This window comes from Schistocerca piceifrons, chromosome 1, assembly GCF_021461385.2.
Source record: "Schistocerca piceifrons isolate TAMUIC-IGC-003096 chromosome 1, iqSchPice1.1, whole genome shotgun sequence".
NCBI classification, from domain to species: Eukaryota; Metazoa; Arthropoda; class Insecta; order Orthoptera; family Acrididae; genus Schistocerca; species Schistocerca piceifrons.
In genome coordinates, this window is record NC_060138.1 from 1,205,541,058 (window position 1) to 1,205,561,551 (window position 20,494).

The 20,494-nt window shown below is 41.1% G+C and overlaps 1 protein-coding gene across 1 annotated transcript in view; it reads left to right on the plus strand.

The window, feature by feature from the left end:
* LOC124779384 (ras-GEF domain-containing family member 1B-like) overlaps window positions 1-20,494 on the plus strand; it is a 318,387-nt gene that overhangs the window by 126,150 nt on the left and 171,743 nt on the right. Inside the window, exon 4 of the mRNA XM_047253708.1 lies at window positions 19,454-19,684. Coding sequence (XP_047109664.1) covers window positions 19,454-19,684 — 231 coding nt within the window. The remainder of the gene's footprint in view (window positions 1-19,453; window positions 19,685-20,494) is intronic.

Sequence of the window (20,494 nt, forward strand, 5' to 3'; positions counted from 1 at the left end):
AAGTCACAGACTGTCATTGTCGTTTTCATCACAGGTCCATCCTCGCCTTATATATATATATATATATATATATATATATATATATATATATATATATATATATGTGTGTGTTTAATGACGAACTAAAGTTGAAAATAGAACATTGTAAAATTGTAAGTACCAGTCGTCGTTCTCATATTTTGTAAAGCAAGAGCTCTCTAATTTGTGTTAAAATCTATTCTTGACTTAAGTTTCATACCTTTCTAATGTAAGCTATGATGTTCATTGTCCTTAGGCCACCTTCTGAAGAAGAAAAATTTAAATTTGTTGAAACCTAGGTAAAGAATTCTTTATCCATTGCAACTGGTCGGCTGTTTATAATTTTATTACGTGGAACCGTTGCTGTTGTGCAGCTATGTTTAAAATACTGACATTGTAATTTATTCCTGAAATTAAAGTTAATTGTAATAGATACAGCTGTACTGCGCTTAGCACATCTGTACGTATTACAGTTAACTTGAATTTCAGGAATAAATTTCAATATTTGGAACTGTACTTCGTCGTCAGTTAAAAACTGTGGTTTAAAGTGACAGCAAAAGACAAATTATTTTCTTTTGTTTTCTTATGACGACAAGCAAATGGTTCAAATGGCTCTGAGCACTATGCGACTTAACTTCTGAGGTCATCAGTCGGCTAGAACTTAGAACTAATTAAACCTAACTAACCTAAGGACATCACACACATCCGTGCCCGAGGCAGGATTCGAACCTGCGACCGCAGCGGTCGCTCGGTTCCAGACTGTAGCGCCTAGAACCGGACGACAATCACATGAGCATTTCACACTACAGTAACCGATTTCGACTATGCAGTAATCACCGTCAGATAAAAGCGTATATTGCGGCGGCGGAACGATTCCGTGCATCACAGATATATCATTTTTTCTGGTAATTTAAAAAGTCGGAAGAACGCGAGATATTTATATATTTGAACGTCAACCGAGTGCTATTTTTGTTTCGTGACTGAAATTTTTTACGTAATCTGATGAGTAGTTACGTACTACACTTTGTTGTGGGTATTATCTGATATAAGATCTCCTTCAGGAATAACGGTATCAGAAAGCGTTTGAGCTATGGATGTAGACAGCTGGTGCAACGCGTTCAACCACCGCCCATCTCGTTCGCCGAACCTAAACCAATTCTCCTGTGACTTCATGAATGGCTTGGTCAGGTACCAGAATCAAGCACGAAGAAATTCTGATTGCATGCGATACTAAAGTGCTACGGATTTGTTACTCTAGTTGAACTAATAAGTCGTTAGATGGTTGGTCGAATGTCACTCATGGTCAAGCTATATTATGGAAACAAATTGAGAGAGACTTCATAGCTATATCGTGAAGCGACCGTGTCTCACTTGAAATAGCAGACCACCGACACTAGCCGTCAGTCTGAGAGCTCCCTACATCTCTATAACTGAACGTAACAGATACCCGTATGCGCAGTGGTAGCTTCCGAACAAGGCACTGTACCGGAGAATGAAAAAGGAGGTGCGGTACTGGATTACTCTGGAAACAATCGACGAGGTTGTGGCCAATCCACGAGGTTGTGGCCAAGTCATTTCTCTGCTGTTAGCTTTACTCCTGGAATGTTGAACCTGCAAGGTATACAGTGGAAGTAGAGCTTTGAGGCGTGGCCTTGAATCGTGCCTGGATATCTCAGTAGGTAAGATCAAACCGCAGGAAACGCAAGGCTCCGGTTTACACTCCATGTCCGACATACAGTTTAAATCTCCCAGGATGTTTCAGCGCGTACTATTTGCTACTGACCAACTATGCAAACTGCAGGATCTCGACGGTAACCAAGACAACCCTGGAGCAGTACTGCAACTTCATAACTCCGCCGCCGTATTTGAAAGATCAGCGCATCATGCGTAGGACCCGCGTCCAGTTCTCCGGAATCACCATCGATTTTTTCCTTGCCTTAGAGGGGAGGAGGGGGGTGGTAGGGAGTGTAGGATGGTGCTGTGGTGACGCCATACGACGGATGCTGACACGGCGGCCGGTCGGTATCGCACAGTCCTCTGGCTTGATCCGGGCGTTGATTTAGTTTTATATTACTGCGGGACATAACAAAACACGAATACATCTGTAATATAACGAAAACTTTGCGAGATTCTTGCTAGACGTCGTGCCATACTAAGTTAGCGAATTGTAAAATAGGATGTAGCACGAAAGGAAAAATCATAGCTACAGCTGATAAGAAGACAATACAGCCGAAAGTATTATGCTAAGAATGAACCGTTATTATAGGCCCTATTTCAAAGACCTACGATGTGCTTAACAAGCTGAAGGCGTGCGCTCACAATTCGCGAGCAACGATATTAGTGTACTGTTTTGCAGTGTACACGATGTTTATTAATCCAGTTTTTCCGTTATTGGCCGGCCGGTATGGCCGAGCGGTTCTAGGCGCTACAGTCTGGGACCGCGCGACCGCTACGGTCGCAGGTTCGAATCCTGCCTCGGGCATGGATGTGTGTGATGTCCTTAGGTTAGTTAGATTTAAGTAGTTCTAAGTTCGAGGGGACTGATGACCACAGCAGTTAAGTACCATGGTGCTCAGAGCCATTTTTCCGTTATTGTGATGTAATAATGTGAAATGTAGTTCGTTAAACAAAATTGTGTAAGATGAAAAAAAGGGAACTTGACTGACTCGTATCACGTATTTGCTGTGCGTGAAATTGGACGATTGTGTTGACTGTATACTGTATCTTGCGAAACGTAGGCTTTGCAACAAACCTGTTCTTGCGCTCCGTTTGCTACTGGAACAGGATTAGGGGAGGAGGTGACGTTATTACCTACAAGAAACACCCTCCGCCACATAACACAAGGTGACTTGCCGGGTATCGAGGTCGACGTGCCGGCCGAAGTGGCCGAGCGGTTCTAGGCGCTACAGTGTGGAACCGCGCGACCGCTACGGTCGCAGGTTCGAATCCTGCCTCGGGCATGGATGTGTGTGATGTCCTTAGGTTAGTTAGGTTTAAGTAGCTCTAAATTCTAGGGGACTGATGACCTCAGAAGTTAAGTCCCATAGTGCTCAAAGCCATTTTGAGGTCGACGTAGATGTACAGGGGAAAAGTATAGTCGTTGAGCGATCGTATGGAAATGAAAACCAGAGGAAAATTTCACTTGGTGTCATGATGGAACCTCTCTTTAAATGGTGATTAATACAAAATAATGTCTGTACCAAAGAGGAAGAAACAGATGCTATAAGATCACAAGAATAATTCTGAACGTCTTGAATACGTATCATCGTGTAAGTATTTAGGGGTAGAAGGGGGTAGAAGCGATATGAGATGAGACGATCACATAAAATCAGTAGCACCAAAGGTGAATGGTAGCCTTAGTTCTGTTGCAAGTGTTGTTGCGCACCTGTAAAGGACATTGTATGCAAAATGGCGGTGGGACCAATTCTAGAGTATTATTCCAGTGACGGGAGTCATTATCAAGTAGGCATGAAAACACGGACTCTACGAATACTATAACAGGACGGTATAGCTCTTTGCGATGTTGGCTATTAAAGGTTTCTTTCACTTTTCGGACGTAAATTCGGCGAGAAGATGTAAACAATGTGAAACAATACTCATCTGACGAAATGACTTCTTTCATTGCCCTATAGTTCACGTTTTATGGCGTCGGCTACACGTTTACCTGTTACGGGCATTTGCATCACGAAGATTAGAATTCCGGCTCGCCCTCAGTTCTGTGGTTGTGGATTTCCCTTTGTGTTGTTTTGGTGCTGACAGGATTCGAGAGTGCGACGTTCATTTCTGCAGTGACTTTTAGAGCTGTCGTTTGTTACGAACACTCAACACACAATTTTGGCCACCCTGGTTACGGAAACACCCACCATACGAACACAACAATTTCCCCAGGTTCGAATTCACTCAGCTCCGACATAATGCACTCACAACTACAGAGAACACTGTTCTGACATTGACTCACACCTTTAACGAATTATGCCGTTCGTGGGCAAATACAATAGCCCAGCCTGAAGACTTGGCTAGCATCTGAACTTGCGTTCAAGCGTGCGTTTCTCGTACTGTTTCTATATTTTGCCCAACCCCTGAGCTCTGAGCACTATGGGACTCAACTGCTGAGGTCATAAGTCGCCCAACCCCTCTAAGTATCAGTAGATATGGATAATGTACCTCTAAATGCGTTACCTGCGAGCTGTCACTGGACAAATTTTATTTCTCTGTACATTTATGCTTTTTTCTCTTCGTTGCCGTACCAGGAAACACTGATTGGAAATCTTGACGGGAATAGGTTTCTTGTCGTTGTACAGCGGATCTCATCAACTAAAGAAATTAGAAATCCGAGGAGCCGCTATTTTAAATTTAATAGACTTGTGCTCTTTCTAAGCTCAACAAATTACATCGTTCTGAAGTTCCTAGAAAGGAACACACTTCACAGCTATACTTTGTCACTAAATACGTTTAAATTAGTTTATTAACTTAAGCTTTTTTGCATATGCTTAACATTATTCCACTGTGGGGGCGACCTAGATTGATATCAAAATGTTGTTGTTGTTGTTGTGGTCTTCAGTCCTGAGACTGGTTTGATGCAGCTCTCCATGCTACTCTATCCTGTGCAAGCTTCTTCATCTCCCAGTAACTACTGCAACCTACATCCTTCTGAATCTGCTTAGTGTACTCATCTCTTGGTCTCCTCTACGATTTTTACCCTCCACGCTGCCCTCCAATCCTAAACTGGTGATCCCTTGATGCCACAGAACATGTCCTACCAACCGATCCCTTATTCTAGTCAAGTTGTGCCACAAATTTCTCTTCTCCCAAATCCTATTCAATACCTCCTCATTAGTTATGTGGTCTACCCATCTAATCTTCAGCATTCTTGTGTAGCACCACATTTCAAAAGCTTCTATTCTCTTCTTGTCCAAACTAGTTATCGCCCATGTTTCTCTTCCATACATGGCTACACTCCATACAAATACTTTCAGAAACGACTTCCTGACACTTAAATCTATACTCGAAGTTAACAAATTTCTCTTCTTCAGAAACGCTTTCCTTGCCATTGCCAGTCTACATTTTATATCCTCTCTACTCCGACCATCATCAGTTACTTTGCTCCCCAAATAGCAAAACTCCTTTACTACTAGAAGTGTCTCATTTCCTAATCTAATTCCCTCAGCATCACCCGACTTAATTAGACTACATTCCATTATCCTCGTTTTGCTTTTGTTGATGATCATCTTATATCCTCCTTTCAAGACACTATCCATTCCGTTCAACTGCTCTTCCAAATCCTTTGCTGTCTCTGACAGAATTACAATGTCATCGGCGAACCTCAAAGTTTTTATTTCTTCTCCATGAATTTTAATACCTACTCCGAATTTTTCTTTTGTTTCGTGTACTCCTTGCTCAATATACAGATGGAATAACATCGGGGAGAGGCAACAACGCTGTCTCACTCCCTTCCCAACCACTGCTTCCCTTTCATGCCCCTCGACCCTTATAACTGCCATCTGGTTTCTGTACAAATTGTAAATAGCCTTTCGCTCCCTGTATTTTACCCCTGCCACATTCAGAATTTGAAAGAGAGTATTCCAGTCAACATTGTCAAAAGCTTTCTCTAAGTCTACAAATGCTAGAATCGTAGGCTTGCCTTTCCTTAACCTAGCTTCTAAGATAAGTCGTAGGGTCAGTATTGCCTCACGTGTTCCAATATTTCTACGGAATCCAAACTGATCTTCCCCGAGGTCGGCTTCTACTAGTTTTTCCATTCGTCTGTAAAGAATTCGTGTTAGTATTTTGCAGCTGTGACTTACTAAACTGATAGTTCGGTTATTTTCACATCTGTCAACACCTGCTTTCTTTGGGATTGGAATTATTATATTCTTCTTGAAGTCTGAGGGTATTTCGCATGTCTCATATATCTTGCTCACCAGATGGTAGAGTTTTGTCAGGACTGGCTCTCCCAAGGCAGTCAGTAGTTTTAATGCAATGTTGTCTACTCCCGGGGCCTTGTTTCGACTCAGGTCTTTCAGTACTTTGTCAAACTCTTCACGCAGTATCATATCTCCCATTTCATCTTCATCTGCATCCTCTTCCGTTTCCATAATATTGTCCTCAAATACATCGCCCTTGTATAGACCCTCTATATACTCCTTCCATCTTTCTGCTTTTACTTCTTTGCTTAGAACTGGGTTCCCATCTGAGCTCTTGATATTCATGCAAGTGGTTCTCTTTTCTCCAAAGGTCTTTTTAATTTTCCTATAGGCAGTATCTATCTTACCCCTATTGAGATAAGCCTCTACATCCTTAGATTTCTCCTCTAGCCATCCCTGCTTAGCCATTTTGCACTTCCTGTCGATCTCATTTTTGAGACGTTTGTATTCCTTTTTGGCTGCGTCATTTACTGCATTTTTATATTTTTTCCTTTCATCAATTAAATTCAATATTTCTTCTGTCACCCAAGGATATCTAATAGCCCTCGTCTTTTTACCTACCTGATCCTCTGCTGCCTTCACCAATTCATCCCTCAAAGCTACCCATTCTTCTTCTACTGTATTTCTTTCCCCCATTCCTGTCAATTGATCCCTTATTCTCTCCTTGAAACTCTGTACATCCTCTGGTTTAGGCAGTTTATCCAGGTCCCATCTCCTTAAATTCCCAACTTTTTGCAGTTCCTTCAGTTTTAATCTACAGTTCATAAGCAGTAGATTGTGGTCAGAGTCCATATCTGCCCCTGGAAATGTCTTACAATTTAAAACCTGGATCCTAACTCTCTTTCTTAACTTTATATAATCTATCTGAAACTTGTCTGTATCTCCAGGCTTCTTCCATGTATACAACCTTAAAAAAAAAATGGTTCAAATGGCTCTGAGCACTATGGGAGTCAACTGCTGAGGTCATAAGTCCCCTAGAACTTAGAACTACTTAAACCCAACTAACCTAAGGACATCACACACATCCATGCCCGAGGCCGGATTCGAACCTGCGACAGTAGCGGTCGCGCGGCTCCAGACTGTAGCGCCCAGAACCGCTCGGCCACTTCGGCCGGCATAAACCGTCTTTTATGATTCTTGAACCAAGTGTTAGCTATGATTAAGTTTTGCTCTGTGCAAACTTCTACCAGGCGGCTTCCTATTTCATTTCTTACCCCCTATCCATATTCACCTACTACGTTTCCTTCTCTCCCTTTTCATACTACCGAATTCCAGTCACCCATGACTATTAATATTCTTCTCCCTTCACCATGTGAATAATTTCTTTTATTTCATCATACATTTCTTCAATTTCTTCGTCATCTGTAGAGCTAGTTGGCATATAAACTTGTACTACTGTGGTAGGCGTAGGCTTCGTGTTTATCTTGGCCACAATAATGCGTTCACTATGCTGTTTGTAGTAGCTTACCCGCACTCCTATTTTTTTATTCATTATTAAACCTACACCTGCATTACCCCTATTTGATTTTGTATTTATAACGCTGTATTCGCCTGACCAAAAGTCTTTTTCCTCCTGCCACCGAACTTCACTAATTCCCACTATGTCTAACTTTAACCTATCCATTTCCCTTTTTAAATTTTCTAACCTACCTGCCCGATTAAGGGATCTGACATTCCACACTCCGATCCATAGAACGCCAGTTTTCTTTCTCCTGATAACGACGTCCTCCTGAGTAGTCCCCGTCCGGAGATCCGAATGGGGGACTATTTTACCTCCGGAATATTTTACCCAAGAGGACGCCATCATCATTAAACCATACAGTAAAGCTGCATGCCCTCAGGAAAAATTACGGCCGTAGTTTCCCCTTGCTTTCAGCCGTTCGCAGTACCAGCACAGCAAGGCTGTTTTGGTTAGTGTTTCAAGGCCAGATCAGTCAATCATCCAGACTGTTGCCCCTGCAACTACTGAAAAGGCTGCTGCCCCTCTTCAGGAACCACACGTTTGTCTGGCCTCTCAACAGATACCCCTCCGTTGTGGTTGCACCTACGGTACGGATATCTGTATCGCTGAGGCACGCAAGCCTCCCCACCGACGGCAAGGTCCATGGTTCATGGGGGGGAGGATATCAAAATAGAACTGACGAACTTCAGAATGCCGCGGTTGCCTCAGTACAGCACTTATTTGGATTACCGCTTTTGGCAAACTGTGTTGCCATCTTCGGATATATAAACCATAGACCTAGTAAGCACAAAATGTGGTGTCAAATATCTACATAACATTTTTAATATAATATGGACCCGTAACATACCTTACGCACTACACTTCAGAGTATCTCGTCAGTGTGTACAATAATTTGTGTTACATAATAAACAAACGTTTCAAGAACATGCTTGGCATAGTATATTTGGATGTTCAAATTGAAACAATCATGATATAAAACAGTATACACAGTGAGCTAAATATACAAGCTCATTCTCTGAAACGCCGCGTACAGAATTAGATTGGGTAGGGAACATGGCAGATATTACCACCAGCCACCAGGTGTCACCACAGTAGTAAAAAACTAAATTACAGCGTTTCATATATAGCTTAAGTACAAATGTAAGTCGATATACGTGTTCCTAATGTAATCATACAGAATGACGAAAATCAGAGTATAATATTTTTAAAAAAAGCAAGAAGTTAAATTTTTTTATAAATATTTGAATCTTTACTTTCTTTTTAACCTTAAAAGAAAGAGCTAAATACCCATAATTATCATTCAGTGTGTCTAAAGGAAGCCAAACGTATGGTATGTTTAACCTAAATACATAGACAAACGAGTCGTTAAAGCATCACCTCAGGTGGAGATAAGAACAAGATACAGTGTAGATAAATCGTATTAAAACAATTTTTCTTATTTATATATTATTATATTTATAGGAAGGCAACATAAAAAGACTTTACAATTGCAATCTTAATCTGCTTGTACTGATAACCTGTACTGTACAATATCAAAAGTGCAGTGTAAATTTATAGTATAAATTATAAGTATGAGTACAATTAAAAGCTGTTGTTCTATATCTCCGTGAACTCTTATCACACTGAATACACCGATAATAACACAAATTACTCTACTTTGTTGTATACGAAAATAAAATACTGAGCTCGTAACATATAGCTCGAAGTTTAGGTACTGGTTTGGTGCACGAGGTCTAGATACAATAGGAAGAGACAAGGCAGTAGTAATAAACCAGATATTAGTATTAAAAACACAGTATGCACTAAAGTATAAATGGAACGCTATACGTAGTCGACTCTTAATCTATCAGTTACTTCCAGATGCTCACTCATGGATTTAAAACAGGGATATAAATTCGTTATAGAAAGTATCTGTTGAGAATAGAAACCGACATGCTTATTATCACGACCCTGACTCTCCTCATTCTATGTAGACCTCATGGAGCACACTACTGCCTAACCTTCGAGTGTCAAGCTACGAGCTTAGTATTGTAAAGCACGCATAATGGTTGCGGCACCCCATTTTGTGTGCTGACGACTAGGTTATTTCCATGTGTAATAAAATGGACCAATTTGTGTCCGCGACGCTGTCTACGTTTTGATTAAATTCAGTTAGACACATAGCAACAGCTTTCCGTTGCACTTAAAACTCATACTGTACTGTTGGTATTATGCAGTATGGATTATTTGAATGAAAGAGTGACATTACAATTGTCAAATGTTTTTATGTTGCCTTTCTGTAAATATTGTGGTCTTCAGGCCTGAGACTGGTTTGATGCAGCTCTTCATGCTACTCTATCCTGTGCAAGCTTCTTCATCTCCCAGTAACTACTGCAACCTACATCCTTCTGAATCTGCTTAGTGTATTCATCTCTTGGTCTCCCTCTACGATTTTTACCCTCCACGCTGCCCTCCAATACTAAATTGGTGATCCCATGATCCCTCAGAACATTTCCTGCCAACCGATCCCTTCTTCTAGTCAAGTTGTGCCACAAATTTCTCTTCTCCCCAATCCTATTCAATACCTCCTCATTAGTTATGTGATATACCCATCTAATCTTCAGCATTCTTGTGTAGCACCACATTTCGAAAGCTTCTATTCTCTTCTTGTCTAAACTATTTATCGTCCATGTTTCACCTCCATACATGGCTACACTCCATACAAATACTTTCAGAAACGACTTCCTGACACTTAAATCTATACTCGATGTTAACAAATTTCTCTTCTTCAGAAACGCTTTCCTTGCCATTGCCAGTCTACATTTTATATCCTCTCTACCTCGACCATCATCAGTTACTTTGCTCCCCAAATAGCAAAACTCCTTTACTACTAGAAGTGTCTCATTTCCTAATCTAATTGCCTCACCATCACCCGACTTAATGCCATGATCCTCGTTTTGCTTTTGTTGATGTTCATCTTATATCCTCTTTTCAAGACACTGTCAATTCCGTTCAATTGCTCTTCCAAGTCCTTTGCTGTCTCTGGCAGAATTACAATGTCATCGGCGAACCTCAAAGTTTTTATTTCTTCTCCATGAATTTTAATACCTACTCCGAATTTTTCTTTTGTTTCGTGTACTCCTTGCTCAATATACAGATGGAATAACATCGGGGAGAGGCAACAACGCTGTCTCACTCCCTTCCCAACCACTGCTTCCCTTTCATGCCCCTCGACCCTTATAACTGCCATCTGGTTTCTGTACAAATTGTAAATAGCCTTTCGCTCCCTGTATTTTACCCCTGCCACATTCAGAATTTGAAAGAGAGTATTCCAGTCAGCATTGTCAAAAGCTTTCTCTAAGTCTACAAATGCTAGAAACTTAGGATTGCCTTTCCGTAATCTTTCTTCTGAGATACGTCGTAGGGTCAATATTGCCTCACATGTTCCAATATTTCTACTTAATCTATACTGATCTTCCCCGAGGTCGGCTTCTATCAGTTTTTTTATTCGTCTGTAAAGAATTCGCGTTAGTATTTTGCAGTTCTGACTTATTAAACTGATAGTTCGGTAATTTTCACATCTGTCAACACGTGCTCTCTTTGGGATTGGAATATATTCTTCTTGAAGTCTGATGGTATTTCGCCTGATTCATACATCTTGCTCACCAGATGGTAGAGTTTTGTCAGGACTGGCTCTCCCAAGGCCGTCCGTAGTTCTAATGGAATATTGTCTACTCCCGGGGCCTTGTTTCGACTCAGGTCTTTCAGTGCTCTCTCAAAATCTTCACGCAGTATCATATCTTCCATTTCATCTTCATCCTCTTCCACTTCCATAATATTGTCCTCAAGTACATTGTCCTTGTATAGAGCCGGCCTAGGTGGCCGAACAGTTCTAGGCGCTTCAGTCTGGAACGGCGCGATCGCTACGGTCGCAGGTTCGAATCCTGCCACGGGCACGGATGTGTGTGATGTCCTTAAATTAGTTAGGTTTAAGTAGGTCTAAGTTCTAGGGGACTGATGACCTCAGCTGTTAAGTCTCATAGTGCTCAGAGCCATTTGGACCTTGAATAGAGCCCCTATATACTTCTTCCACCTTTCTGCTTTCCCTCCGTTGCTTAGGATTGGGTTTTCATCGGAGCTCTTGATATTCATACAAATGGTTCTCTTTTCTCCAAAGGTCTTTTTAATTTTCCTGTAGGCAGTATCTATCTTATCCGTAGTGAGGCAAGCCTCTGCATCCTTACATTTGTCCTCTAGCCATCCCTGCTTAGCCATTTTGCACTTCCTGCTGATTCATTTTTGAGACGTTTGTATTCCTTTTTGGCTGCTTGATTTACTGCATTTTTATATTTTCTCCTTTCATCAATTAAATTCAATATGTCTTCTGTTACCCAAAGAAATTCTACTAGCCCTCATTTTTTTACCTACTTGATCCTCTGCTGCCTTCACTACTTCATCCCTCAAAGCTACCCATTCTTCTTCTAATGTATTTCTTTCCCCCATTCCTGTCAGTTGTTCCCTTATGCTCTCCCTGAAACTCTGTACAACCTCTGGTTTAGGCAGTTTATCCAGGTCCCATCTCCTTAAATTGCCACCTTTTTGCAGTTTTTCCAGTTTTGATCTACACTTCTTCAGAGTCCACATCTGCCCCTGGAAATGTCTTACAGTTTAAAACCTGGTTTCTTAATCTCCTTCTTAACATTATATAATCTATCTGATGCCTTCTAGTATCTCCAGGCTTCTTCCATGTATACAACCTTCTTTCATGATTCTTGAACCAGGTGTTAGCTATGATTAAGTTATGCTCTGCGCAAAATTCTACCAGGCGGCTCCCTCTTTCATTTCTTACCCCCAATCCGTATCACCTACTACCTTTCTGTGAATGTAATATGTAAAATATTTTGAAAAACTGTTGTAATAGGAACTCACTGTACTGTATCTTATCATAAACGTGAGGTGATGCTTTAAAGACTTATTTGTCGATGCATCTACATACCATTCGTTTGGATTCCTTAAGACACAATGCATGATAATTATGGATACGTAACACATTCTTTAAGGTTCACAAATATTTTAAAAAGTAAAATATTTTTTAAAGTTTAAGTTGTTGCTTTTTCAAATTTGTATTCTGCTTTGGATAATTCTCTGTATAATTACATTATAAACATATGTATATGAATTTATTTTATATTTGTGTTAGGATTTATACGAGACACTGTAATTCAGTTTGCTACTACTCTGGAGCCACACCTTTTGGCTGATCGTTTATCTGCCATGTTTAATACCAGTCTGTTTGTAAGGGGTTGTAAGCGAGTGTGAGCATGTATATTCGATGTACTGTGTATAATATTTTGTATATCGATTGTTTCACTTTCGACATCCATACAATGCCAAGAATGTGCTTGGAATGTCTATTTATTATATGATACGAAGTATTGTTCTTGAAGTATAGTGCATAAGCTACGTTATGGATCCACATTACATTAAAAATTTTATGTAGACATTTCACATCCAGTTTTGTGTTTACTCTGTCTGTCCTTTACAGATCCGAAGATGGCAGCATAGTTTGCCGAAACCAGTAACCTGCAGAATTGATCTAGTATAGTGATCGTAGCGTTTTGAAGTTTGTTGCTTCTATTTTCTTAGCTCTCTGCCTATTTCGTGGTCCATATTCGCAAAGACTCACCATGATGAGGAACGTGTCGTGGGTTCATAAAAAAGTTACTTTTTGTCTGTGAAAACATGGATTCATGCTAGCCATTTAGATAACGGAATTTTTGCCTTATATTAATATACAACATAATTTGATACATGTAACCCAACCACATAATACTCTCTGCTCAGAAATTCATCTTTGTCGTAGAAAGAATTGTCAAGTAGGAATGATTTCAATTTGGCTTTGAAATTGTTATTATCTGCCAGCAATTATTACATTATTATCTGCATCTTTTCTGTGCAAGAGTAAGGTGTGCGTGATGGAGGTTGATTTTGTTCATCGTGTTAGATTTCCTGCTGTTTCCAAGTTGTGCCTGATTCTCCACGACAAACATTCATAAAAACGTAAATATATTGTAAAATAGTTGTTAGTACGCCAAACTCTTAAACAACTTCCAACGTGACCTTCGAGGACAGGCAAAGCAGAGATTATCCTTAGAGGACGATTTTGTGCAATGGCTACTTCGTGTCTGTGTGTGGAATTGGTTCAAATAGCTCTGACCACTATGGGACTTAACGTCTGACGTCATTAGTCCCATAGACATTAGAACTACTTAAACCTAACTAACCTAAGGACAATCACACACATCCATGCCCGAGGCAGGATTCGAACCTGCGACCGTAACGGTAGCAGTCACGCGGTTCCAGAATGTAGCACCTAGAACCGCTGGGCCACACCGGCCGGCGTGTGGAATTACTCTATAAAAAATATTCCATATGACATCAGAGAATGAAAGCATGCAAAGTTAACTACATTTACGATTTTTTAGAACGAAACTCAGCATTAACATACAGAGCAGATGTTGTTGAGCTGGAGCTATTGAGAAGGTCTATGATAAGTGATTTCCCAATTGAAATTGTGATCTATGCGCCAACACACGAAATTTTAACTCGCGCGTGCGCGCGTGTGTTTGTGTGTGTGTGTGTGTGTGTGTGTTTTTTTTTTCTTCTAAGTTAACTGAGAGACCGTTTCCCGAGAACACATAAATAATATTTTTAAATATTTCATTTATTGTTCGTTCTGTTGTTGCAGCTCTGTTGGGCTTCGTTATACAGTGTAAGAAGGAATGTGCTCTCTCTCTTCCTCGCTCTCTCTCTCTCTCTCTCTCTCTCTCTCTCTCTCTCTCTCTCTATATATATATATATATATATATATATATATATATATATATATATATATATATTAATTTGTAACAACACACGTTTCATTGCTCTCTCTCTCTGTATATATATATATATATATATATATATATATATATATATATATATATATATATATATATATATATATATAAATTTCTAACAACACCCCTTTCATTGCTCTCTCTCTCTATCTGTATATATATATATATATATATATATATATATATATATATATATATATATATACAGGGTGATTCAAAAAGAATACCACAACTTTAAAAATGTGTATTTAATGAAAGAAACATAATATAACCTTCTGTTATACATCATTACAAAGAGTATTTAAAAAGGTTTTTTTTTACTCAAAAACAAGTTCAGAGATGTTCAATATGGTCCCCTCCAGACACACGAGCAATATCAACCCGATACTCCAACTCGTTCCACACTCTCTGTAGCATATCAGGCGTAACAGTTTGGATAGCTGCTGTTATTTCTCGTTTCAAATCATCAATGGTGGCTGGGAGAGGTGGCCGAAACACCATATCCTTAACATACCCCCATAAGAAAAAATCGCAGGGGGTAAGATCAGGGCTTCTTGGAGACCAGTGATGACGTGCTCTGTCACGGGCTGCCTGGCGGCCGATCCATCGCCTCGGGTAGTTGACGTTCAGGTAGTTACGGACAGATAAGTGCCAATGTGGTGGCGCTCCATCCTGCTGAAATATGAATTGTTGTGCTTCTTGTTCCAGCTGAGGGAACAGCCAATTCTCTAACATCTCCAGATACTGTAGTCCAGATACAGTAGCACCTTCGAAGAAAAAGGGACCAAAAACTTTATTGGCTGAAATGGCGAACAAATGTACAACTAAATGAAACTTTGTAGCTCCCTTAATTCGCCGACAGATAGTGCTTAGCTCTGCCTTTTGTCGTTGCAGAGTTTTAAATTCCTAAAGTTGTATTCTTTTTGAATCACCCTGTATATATATATATATATATATATATATATATATATATATATATATATATATAGAGAGAGAGAGAGAGAGAGAGAGAGAGAGAGAGATAAGAGCAATGAAAAGGGTGTTGTTAGAAATTAGCCTTTTGGACCACAAGTGCTGATGTGGTCCCCCCTCGGCGCCCATTCAGAAGAGGTTCATGATGAGAGCTGTATGAGCTGCCTAACATGACCTTTAAATTTCACTACGCCACGTAGCATGGAGATATGATACGAGCCAGATCCGTGTGCCCTGGAGAGAGGCAGCAACGAAAACGCCTGTCCTGATCGAGTTGGTTGTAGAATATCGAGCCTTGCCCGATCTAAAGCCGTCTTCCCTTTCTCTGCCGTTGAGCTAACCGCATGCCTTGAGTGACGAACGCCGTGTCTCCTCAGGTCTGGCCAAGTTCCACTGTGCTCACTCAACTTGCCTTCGTAACTCGCATTAAAGCTTCACACTACTGACCTTACTAAGATTTGAGTAAACTGATGAGACCAAAAGCCGCAGCGACGTTGAACGTCCAGCTGCAACCCAACCGACGCTTAGCTGCTGGACCCTACAGCGCCGGTTCGGAAGGAGTCGCGCCGAGTGCCCTTTAATGACGGGACGAAGATTCACTTTATCTTCGTATTTTTAGCGGATTGCGTTCCAGCTCGGCGGGCCGGAACGGCGGGGCTAATTGATTAGCCCGCCGTCGCCCTCGGGCAGGCTGGACATTAATGAGCGAGATTCTCGTCAAACAAGGCCCGTCTCAGCTGCGAGGCCTGGCCTTCTTTTATTTAACAGCCCGGCGAGTGCCTCGCGTAAAGGGAGTGTGTGCTTAGAGCGAAAAAAATTGACGTCGCTCTTTAACCTGCACAGAAGCAAGTGCCGACGTTGTAGGATGTCTATAATGTAAAAGTATTGGAGTGTGCGAGGCCCTGCAGAATAAACTGTGGAGGCAGGAAAAGTTATCTTCGCTCCTCTCTCCATAGCAGTACGCAGCACTCACTTCCTATCTCGGCTTCCTTAATATTCTGTTGCTGGACACACCAAGAAAAAAATAAAAATTTGCTCTGGTATACACCGTCCGTATATGAATTTTAAAATCGTCGGTATAGACTTGTTTTCGCTTTGTACAGGACACAGTTAATGTTGGGGTAAGGCAACCCTATTTGTAGGGCTCGTGGTGGTAGTGGAGGGTAAGTGATAACATGTGATTCTGGGAGATATGGAGCGATTTCCACCATACTTGGTAGACTATATTGTATTTTTGCTGTTAAAAAGTTAGAAATAAACTACGTTTGTATCTACGCAAGTCAGATCTCATTCTCTTCCTGTCGACGAGGGTTGTTCAAAAATTTAGTCAACACTTCCTCTGTGAGAAAAGGTTTATTCGTGAAATCAAAATGATACACAATTACTAAGACGCTAGTGCACATTGCTTTTGCAGTGTCACCGTCATTTTGTAACGACTTTTTTCCGTTGATAAGACACTCCGTGGAAACCAATGAAAAAAAGGTCTAGGAACCACTTAACAATAGCCTCCTCCTGAACTTCGGAATCGGTTCTGAACTGACGACGACGGTTCGAAGTGCTATAAATCACACTGAGGCGATATCCAGGCTGTTTCATTACAGTTCATCGTAAACGCTTTTTCAGGCCCCTATGTGGTCGCCCATTGTATTGTAACAACACGACTACTTTCGAGATCAATCCACATTTTTTCCTCTGAATCGCCTCCTGTAACCATTCCAGCGTGTTACAATAACTGGCAACATATCCTGAGTGCCACAAAGGAACTTTCTTCATGGATACCGTTGCTTTGAAGTTATTGTTGGGGAGGGGGACAGAGATGGGAGGAAGAAGAGCGGAAGTCCCCGTGGCAATGACGCCGTCGTCGGCGACAGGTACCCACTTTTCCTCCCTAGTGACGACACGGTGCAGGAACTGAACACCCTCCTCGTAATGCCGCAATATGTGCTGGGGAGGTAAACCCATACGCTTTTTATCAGTGAAAAGTAGCAGCGCTATAAGCTACAACACGTCTTCCGTACGTACAGTGTTTTGTGCAAATCATAGACTACAAGGGTGTGTGTGCAACTTCATTCACATGACTGCTATGATCGGCTTGAATCAATACTTGGACGGCAAAGGTTGTCATCTGACAGGGACATGATCCACCGCCATGACCTTTACTTGAACATCTGTTCCTCTTTTTCTTATATTCCTGTCACCAACATCACAACTGTTTTTTTGTAACATCACACTGAACTTCCGTCAGTTGCAGGTGAATTGCAGCTCGAGCGTTTACCATAAATCCAAAAAAATTGCTGCTGTGAACAGTTTCACTGTATTGCGTAGCGTGAAGGTACAGCTACATACATCTACCAGTGGAGTTTAAAAGCTTTGATCGTTTCTCCTGTCTAGGCGTGCAAGTTAACTACCACAGGGTTTTTATACACTTATGAGCGATGTTATCACCTCACTTATTATAATAAGTATGAGGACAATAGCACGTAGTCAGCCTCACCGATAGTCACCAGCGTCAGCTCAGTGTTCCCAAGCCATTGTCAGGTGCTAACAAGCGTTTTATGTAACCTACTGGAACATCTTGAAAATGACGCGTAGGGCTGATAACTAGTTGAAGTAATATCTGTTTCCTTCAGCAGAAGTAGAAAAGGTCAACTTTTTTATGTGTTTTGTGTAATCCTAATGTGACAGAGGTGACAGAGTGGTGTAAGCACGGCAAGATGTAACTAGCACTGCCAGATTTTATGGACCTGAGGATGGAATACATATTCCCGAAACTACTAATACTCTAACTGCGCTTACTTAGCGTCCGTGACAAATAAAATGATTTTCAAATGAAACTACAGTACACATGTAAATGTTTTAATTTTTCTTCTATGTACTCGAATTTTCCATCTATGCTTGGAGAAAAAAAAATTTAAATCGAAATAGTTAACGATTTCATACAGTACTTTCAAATGTGAAAGTGTGAGTCCAGCATCTTTCCATTGCGCTACCTCTCTCGTTTGACATGACGCCATTCCATGGATGCTCAAAAGAGAGGGCGTTATTGAATTATTGATAATATCTGTCTGGCAAGTTGGCTGTTGTTCTGGCTGTTGGTCACATTGCAGCAGCATACTCGCTTGTGCTTAAGGGGGGTAGGACGTAAAACTGGCCGACTTGGAGCAGGAGAGGCACCACAGGACATTTTAATTTCCACCGTCTATACTTTTACAAATAAATTTATAAAACTTTGTCAGCATAACCAGGAAGGATTCAGGATTCACACTCATAGCAGTGGAAGTTCAGAAATATAACAGAAATATTTTTTTTACATGTGAAATGTCATAATTTTGTACTTACTATTGGCTGCATTCGTTGCTATAGGTACACTTTTCTTCATAAGTAATGGAAATTCTTCGATCAATTTTGCACAGCATACAGACCATACTTACAGGTGTATGAAACTCTAGAATTTTCCAAATATATTAAAAACTGTGCTAAAAATTAAGATAATTAACCATAAAATTTGAGTTTTTTCTAAACATGAAGTTTAAAATGTAACAGCTCATTCATTTTTTCATTAATTAAATAAATTCTAGAGTTTCATGCACCTGTAAGTATGGTTTGTACGCTGTGCAAAATTCATCGAAGAATCTCTCTTACTTGTGAAGAAAAGTGTACTTATAGAAACAAATGCAGGCAATAGTAGGTGAAAAAATGATGACATTTCACACGTAAAAAAATTATTTTGTTATACTTTTGAACTTACATTGCTATGAGTTTGAATCCTGAATCCTTCCTGGACGTGTTGACAAAGTTTCATGAATTTATTTGTAAAAGTATAGACAGTGGAAATTAAAATGTGTGGTGCCTCTCCTGCTCCAAGTCGGCAAGTTTGACGTCGTACCCCCCTTACGTTGGTAACAAGGCATGGATGTGCTTGGGTTGGTAGCTGGACATCATGGAGCTGTCTCCATCGCCGCTGATACTGGTGCAGCAGCTCACTGCCTCATGCTCGTGTTGGGAGCAGGACAGTTTGCAGCAACTGACGTGCTTGCGTTGTGATTGTATTTGTGTCTGCAGTTGGATATCACGGTGCTCTGTCCTTCGCCGCTGGTGCTTAGCGCAGCAGCTGTCTGCCTTGTGTTGGCGGCTGGATAATTTGCAGCAGCTGACGTGTTTGCATTGTCAGCTAGACATGATTTTATTTGTGTGTGCAGCTGGACATCACGGAGCTGTGTCCGTCGCCGTTGGTGCTGGCGCAACAGCTGACGCACGTGGAACTGGAGAGGCTGTCGTACATCGGTCCCGAGGAGTTCGTGCAGGCCTTCGCCAAGGAGAACCCTCATCTGGAGACATCGTTCAAGGACATGAAGAAGACGCGCAACCTCGAGTCGTACGTGCAGTGGTTCAACAGGCTCTCCTACTTCGTCGCCACCGAAGTGTGCAAGGTGAGTGGCCCTACTCTTACTGTGCAACCGTGTGACCAGAGTAAATTAATAGCACACCAGTGTCGTTGCTATACTTTGGATAAACAGTGCCACACAGCCGTCAAGTACATAAGAAAACTGCCAAGGTGAATCACTTTAATTTACTACTAGTGTCTATCTTAAAGAATCATCCTCAGCCACTTGACTCTTTTTTTTTTTGTCATCAGTCTACTGACTGGTTTCATGCGGCCCGCCACGAATTCCTTCCCTGTGCTAACTTCTTCATCTCAGAGTAGCACTTGCAACCTACGTCCTCAATTATTTGCTTGACGTATTCCAAGCTCTGTCTTCCTCTACAGTTTTGGCCCTCTACAGCTCCCTCTAGTACCATGGAAGTCATTCCCTCATGTCTTAGCAGATGTCCTATCATCCTGTCCCTTCTCCTTATCAGTGTTTTCCACATATTCCTTTCCTTTCCGATTCTGCGTAGAACCACCTCATACCTTACCTTATCAGTCCACCTAATTTTCAACATTCGTCTATAGCACCACATCTCAAATGCTTCGATTCTCGTTCCGGTTTTCCCACAGTCCATGTTTCACTACCATACAATGCTGTACTCCAGACGTACATCCTCAGAAATTTCTTCCTCAAATTAAGGCCGGTATTTGATATTAGTAGACTTCTCTTGGCCAGAAATGCCTTTTTTGCCATAGCCAGTCTGCTTTTGATGTCCTCCTTGCTCTGTCCGTCATTGGTTATTTTACTGCCTAGGTAGCAGAATTCCTTAACTTCATTGACTTCGTGACCATCAATCCTGATGTTAAGTTT